Raw genomic sequence first — 6452 nt, 5'->3', positions numbered from 1 at the left:
AAATTTTCAAATAAATTTCTTGAGTAACAGAAGCACTTTGTTAGTGTGTAAAATATTTAAAGGTACTACATATTTTCTTTACTTCTCATTTAATTCAATTTCTCTCGTAAATAAAACACATTTCCTTGTAATGTTTTCCCAACACTTATAATGTCACTCAAAATAATAAATTTTCAGGTTGACTTCACCTTTGGAAGCGATATAAATTTAATAAACCACCCCCTCTTGCTTTCTAAGAAAAAGCTGCAAATTGTATGGGAGGAGTGAGGGTGTGGGTGGTTGGGTAGAGTGTTCTGCCAGTAATTTGATTCACAGTTGAAAACAAAAGGGATGTTTCTCAAGAAATGATTTTCTTCTTCATGCTCAGATTCGCAGCGTGGAGGGTTTAAATCTGTCTCGGAGGAATCAAACAAAAAGAAGCCCCTCCGCTGTGAGGGAGCAACAGAAGAAAAAAAAAAAACGAAGAAAAGTTAGGAAATCCACTTCCTTTTCAAGCTTGATATATAGCCGGAGACTCTCCTCAATCGCAAATCCTTTAGCCTTAAGCGAGAGGATGGCGCAAAGTCGTCAACTCGTTTGAATGCTTCTGAATAAAAATTTGCGCCATTTTCCTTGAAAAACAATGGATTATGAAACATTTTTTTCGGCATGAGGGGGGTGGGAGCGTAGAGCGAAGAGTGCACACAAAAAAGGTGACAAAAAAAGAGTGAGTGAATTAAGCTTGAGTGAGGAAATTATTTTCGGGGATTTGCACTGGGTGTAATTTAAGTTTGCAACTCCATCTAATCCTCCCACAGCCACGGGCACTGCAATTTTCAATTTGATCTCCTTCAATTTCCTCCCACTCCCCCCCCCCCCCCGCCTGCTCGCCAAACGAGATAGCTCATTCATCGCATAATTCCCTATTGATAACTTTGTAACTTCATAATCTTCTCAATAGTACCCCGTTTAATGAAAGTGCTAAATAACTTTATAGCTTGCACTATGAAGCAAGACACCAAAGACACACCATATATAGCAACTCCTTGTGTGTGTGGAGAAATTGAGATCCAATAAGTTGGAAGAAAAAGAATTTTCCCCATTTTCCCGGGAAAAAGAATGCCAGGAGAAAATTATAAGGGATATAAAAATGGCTTTTGTTAATGAGAAAAGTATTTCTGGTGAAAAAAAAACGCACACTGTGCTGAAAATGATGAGATAGAACAAAGTTCTCTATTTTTCACACCCTCTCCTTAATCCTTTTTTCCTGGGTACGGGGGATTAAAAGCACAAAAGAAGTTAAAATGTGATGAAAAAAAAAGAAGAAGACACAATTGGAATTTTCAACTCTGTCATTCTCACACTACTCCAGGGAAAAAAATTATAAATTGAAAAATTCCTCAAAGCTTTTGTATATAATATTTGCAGACAAAAGTTTTCCGCCTCGTGTGTGTGTGCCCGTTGCCTCTTTCCTCGGTAAGCCTCCACCGACCTTCCTTGAACACACACACACAGAGGTAGGAGAGTTCCACGGAGGAGTGTGGTGGAGCTTTAAAGTTTAATCCACCCCCGGTGTTTGCTCGATATTAGCCCATCTGAGATTATTGTCTGGGTATTCAGGTTTGCTCTTGTATAGCTCCTAAGATTGTGGAGATTGTTATTTTGTTGGATAAAATGGGAAACAAGATTAACATTGTGCATATCTGCTTGTGCATATAATTGCACATAGCTAAAGGAATTCACATGAGAAAGGAGTGAGATCTCTTTCCAAGTAAACACCTCACATAATCCATGGGAATCTCGGGTTGTTAACTTGTACTACAGCAGAAGTAATTCTTTGTAAAACCATACTGCAAACAACTCTCAATAAGAATGGAATAATCGTATGAATAGAGTTTCATTTCATTCACCATGTTGTGAGAGAAATGTTATCACGAAAAACTGAAAAATGACTTCTTCACATGGTTTTTGTTATTCGGGAATAATTTACTATTAGAATGGAATTGTTCTCTTTACAAGAAGATTTGCAGAGCGAGAAAGATAAACTTAAAATGCGCATTTTAAGGATAATGACTTTAATATCCTGAAAATAATTTGTAAATTGATTAATTAATTGATTACGAATATGGATTTGAAAAAAAGAAACAAAAATATTGCCTTTCTCTTTAAATTCCTTTCATTTAATATTAGTAGGGGGCTCCTGTGATATATCGATACGTAAGGACAGTCTTGTGCATAAGAGTGTGAAGAGAAATTTCCATTCTAAATTGATGACTAAATATTAATTCTTTCTCAATATTTAAAAGAAACTTTTCTATCTAATTATTTTATTTTCTTACAATTTCATCAATAATTTTTGGTAAATCATTTAAATTAACGTTCCTTGTTAAAAAAAAAAACTCTAGCAGGTTTCAGAAGAAAATTCACAAAAATAAATAACACAGAATTATCATTCTTAGAAGCTTTGAACTTGAAAAAAAAATTTTTAAAAGTTTTAGAGGATTTCCTGATATATAAAATTACCGAGTTTTTTTTTAAATCTTTTATTAGGTAAAGAAAGCTCTAAAATATATTAAAAACAGTAGGTATACTTAAACGAATATAAAATCATTCGAATTTTTTAATAATTGTGCAAGACCTATTGTAATCCTATTAATTTATTTTTTAATTTTAATAGATTTTTTAAAAATAAATCAAAACATTAAAGAAAGTGAAGAGAAAATGAATGAGCTGAATAAGATTTTCTAAGATTCTTTTCACCAAAGAAGACCGAAAAGTCAGATCAATTATTTAGGAAAAGCTCAAATTTAAACATGTAAAGGGTCAAAGGTGAGAGTGAGTGAGTAAAGGGTCAAAGGTTTAAGAAAAAAATGTAGGGTAAATGATTTTTTTATGAAAAAATACTAAACTTTGAGCTTTTACTAAACTTTAACTCCCTGTATTAGCTCTAATTTCCCCTTAAATACTTCGTCTTAAATGTTTTCTTGTAATTTTTCCACCAGCTAAAAGTAATACTCAAAATACCAAATCAAATCATCTGAATTAAGTAATATTAAATCCATTAAACCCCTAAATTAAACAATAAAAATTTTGTAAATTTTTGCAGAGAATGTTGCAAATTTGAGCCTCAAAATATATGCAGCATTCTGATTTTTTTTATTAACCAAATTGGCTTTTCCCAACATTGCAATGAATTTCATGATAAAATATAGACCATTAGAATGGAAATTCCACTACTGTTTTATTCATCAAAATTAATTCCATATATTGTCACTCCTACAATTTGTGTGGAAGTAAACAAAAGAACATGATTCTATGAATAGCCCAAATATTTGTCACAGAGAAAAATTCAAAAAGAAAAAATAAAACACGGGGTGCCAAATAAATGCTATGAGTCACTGCGAAAGCTACCCCACGGTGGCTCCAGAGCTTTTACAATATGATAGAGGATGTATTCCTCCACCCCTATCGTGGTGTGATAGGGTGAGAATGAAAGAAAAAAAATGTATACAAGGCTCTGCAAAAGGGAAGTGTTCGAAAGGAGAGACAGCGAGTGTATAATATGGGGAACATACATAACAGTCACAATATTTTCAAAAGAGACGATGACGACAACACAACCCCCAAATCGTGGGGTAGGGGTGAAGAAAATTGTGATTACATGTTGTGCGGTTGGGGCTCTTTTTTTGCACATTGCTCCACGACAAAAAAAAACAGAATGTGTGTCTCTCCTTTTGCATCCTCTCTTCGGCAACCGAGTAAATTGCTTTAAGCGTTAAACATTTTGATATAGTCATAAAAGTGAAATATTTTTCACTTTGTGCTATTGAAAGAAAATGAAATTTTATGTGGTGGAAATAAATTGCTATTTTCAATGGGAATTTTCAATAGGGTGGGTGTTTATCATTTTTATGGGCGCGCGCAATGTTAGAGGCTCTCTCCCTTTTGTTTTGCAATGCAATTATTACGTTATAAAAAGCGGAAAATACAATCCGGATGGTATTTTTTTATTGATACGACCAAGTGTCGCACCATTAGACAAAAAAAATTAAAGGGGGTGGCTCGCATTTTTTTTCTTTCAGGGTAGTGTTGTGACACAACAATGGCAACAAAGGGATTTTCCATTGAGCATTATTAGCTTGAAATTTGAAAATAATGCGGAAGAACAAATTTTTAATACAGAAGAAAATTTCTGGATTTTCCCTCTCCGCTGATGAAAAATTTCCCGTAGATGATTAAACTGGGGGAGAAGCCTTTAAAAATGTAGTTCATTTTGTAGAATATGTAACATTTGCAAGGGATGTAAAGCATTGTACAAATGTCAGTGGACCATATGGAGGGTTGTTTAAACAACAAGAACAATCCATTGTAATGTAGAACTATTGATTCAAAAACACGTAAATTTCTAGTGATCCTAAAACATTTCTATCCATTGATATTGAGAGAGTTGCATTTTATATGGTACACGTATTGTTTTAAGCGATACAGCATAGAATTCAATACGTTTATCCGGAGGTATGCTTTCAGTAAACATATAGTGAATGCCTTTCACTTAATATGTCTGCATACAATGTTATTCGATATGTTAGAGTTTAAAAACAAAACTAAACTTAAGCTAATAGACATGGCATCCAATTAATGTAAATAATGAGGTAGGGTTGCATTTAACACGGCCCCTGGTGGTACACAATAGTAAACATTCTAGTTTGATTTTCCAGTCGTATTTGCATTAGATTGGTGAGAAATTTCAACTAAACGCGAGCTTTTAGAGCTTTTGAAGCTTTTGATTAAAAGAGCCAAATGATGTGACCCAAATCACGGACGAATCATCCTTTGCATTTTGGTTTTGTTCGAAATGTGCTTTCTGAACTACATATAAATGAAAGCTTTCACTCGGAAAATAGATTTGGAAAATAGAATGGAAAATAGAGGGTTGTTCTGTATTGATTCTAAGTAAATTTCCTTTCCTAAATTCAGTTTAGATTTAAATTTAACTGAAGGGGATAACATCTATTGTTTTATTATCGCTGGAATTATTAAATTTTCATTTTTACATAAACAAAGAATAAGAATTTTTGGTTCTTACGAAAATTCTATTGAAAATGCAATAATTGAGAAAAACAATTCAAAAATTGTTCTAAATATTAAAATATTCTTCCCAGTTTTTCTTTTTTTTTTCGAAATTTTCAAGAAATATTTATTATTAAAATCTTAAAGTCGCCATAACTCTTCTTCCGCTCATTCTTTAAAATGATAAGATTCTGATAAGATCATTTTTCCATTTCCTCTAAAGTTGATCGCCTAATAAATAATTTTTCTCTGATTCTCAGGAAATTCATCGTCTAAAATGCCAAATTGGTGAATTTATCTTATCAAATGATAAGAAGATAAAGAAAAAGACCTAAGAATAACATTCCTGATGTTTACTTCAAAGCAACCAATTAATCTAATCAATTGGTCAGTTTATAAAATTATCTTTATGATGTCCAGTAATGAGGCTGTAATAGCTTCCTCTCCGAAGAAGAAGCCGCTCTAGTCAATTTTCTTTTAATTTTCACAATCAATTGTGGTTGTAAAGTCAGCAATGGCAGGTGAGCTTTTCGAGCGGACTTTGTGGAAATATTTCGCTCAAGTTTAATGAATACATTTTCCATCTTTCAGGCATCTTTTTGGCAATTGTTCTGCTCATTAGTGCAGTTGGTGCAACGACAGTAATCTACCCATGTCCGGAACTTGGACTTGCTCGACTTCCGCATGCAACTTCCTGCACTAAATATGTTCAGTGCATTTCTGGTATTCATGTGATTCATGAGTGTGCCGAAGGGTTGCGATACAGCAGCTTTAACAACAGATGCCGATTACCCAACCTTGCTGGTTGTGGCCACGATGAGTTCCTCTGCCCCCTTTTCCATGATCCCGAAAATCTCGTATATCTGGCTGACAATGATGACTGTGCTGTGTACTACCTGTGCTACAATGGTGTCCCACAGAGATTTGATTGCGACGAAGGGCTCCACTGGAATGTGCGGGATCGCAAATGTGACTTTCCGGAGAGAGCAAATTGCCGCGTGAGTTTTTTAAAAGATAATTTTTCTTCTTCTTCATTTGATGGAGCTTTTCTTCCTTTCAGTTGGTGAACATTAACTGCCCAGATAGTGGTTTTCAAGTTGTCCCACATCCACACAACTGCGAGAGATTCTTCCGTTGCGTCAGTGGGCAGCAGTTTGAAGCCAGGTGCCCCGATGGGATGCTCTTCGATGCCATCAGGAATGAATGCTACGATAGGAACTATGCCACGTGCTTCCTCCCATCACCACCAGTTAATACAACTCCTACGCCACCCATTAACACGACGCCAACTCCTCCAGTCAACACAACACCCACACCACCAGTTAGCACAACACCACAAGTAAAGTGAAGCTTCTGTATGCGATTTTCTTATGTAAATAAACTTAAATTTCTTAAGCATTAAA

General features: G+C 34.6%; 1 protein-coding gene across 1 annotated transcript; it reads left to right on the top strand.

Moving 5' to 3' along the window:
• Window positions 1–5312: 5312 nt before the first annotated feature.
• Window positions 5313–6452, top strand: LOC129791377 (protein obstructor-E-like). The gene is made up of 3 exons (XM_055829533.1): window positions 5313–5570; window positions 5641–6047; window positions 6110–6452. The coding sequence occupies exons 1-3, from the start codon at window positions 5564–5566 to the stop codon at window positions 6395–6397; spliced, it is 702 nt and encodes a 233-aa protein (XP_055685508.1). The 5' UTR covers window positions 5313–5563; the 3' UTR covers window positions 6398–6452.

This window comes from Lutzomyia longipalpis, chromosome 2 (genome assembly GCF_024334085.1).
Source record: "Lutzomyia longipalpis isolate SR_M1_2022 chromosome 2, ASM2433408v1".
Taxonomy (NCBI): domain Eukaryota; kingdom Metazoa; phylum Arthropoda; class Insecta; order Diptera; family Psychodidae; genus Lutzomyia; species Lutzomyia longipalpis.
This window is presented reverse-complemented; position numbering and strand designations above follow the sequence as displayed.

Bases quoted from the DNA above. Each gene is read 5' to 3' on its own strand.
- LOC129791377 (XM_055829533.1), top strand. The intron at 6,048-6,109 runs GTGAGTTTTTTA...TCTTCCTTTCAG, and splicing joins CGGAGAGAGCAAATTGCCGC to TTGGTGAACATTAACTGCCC.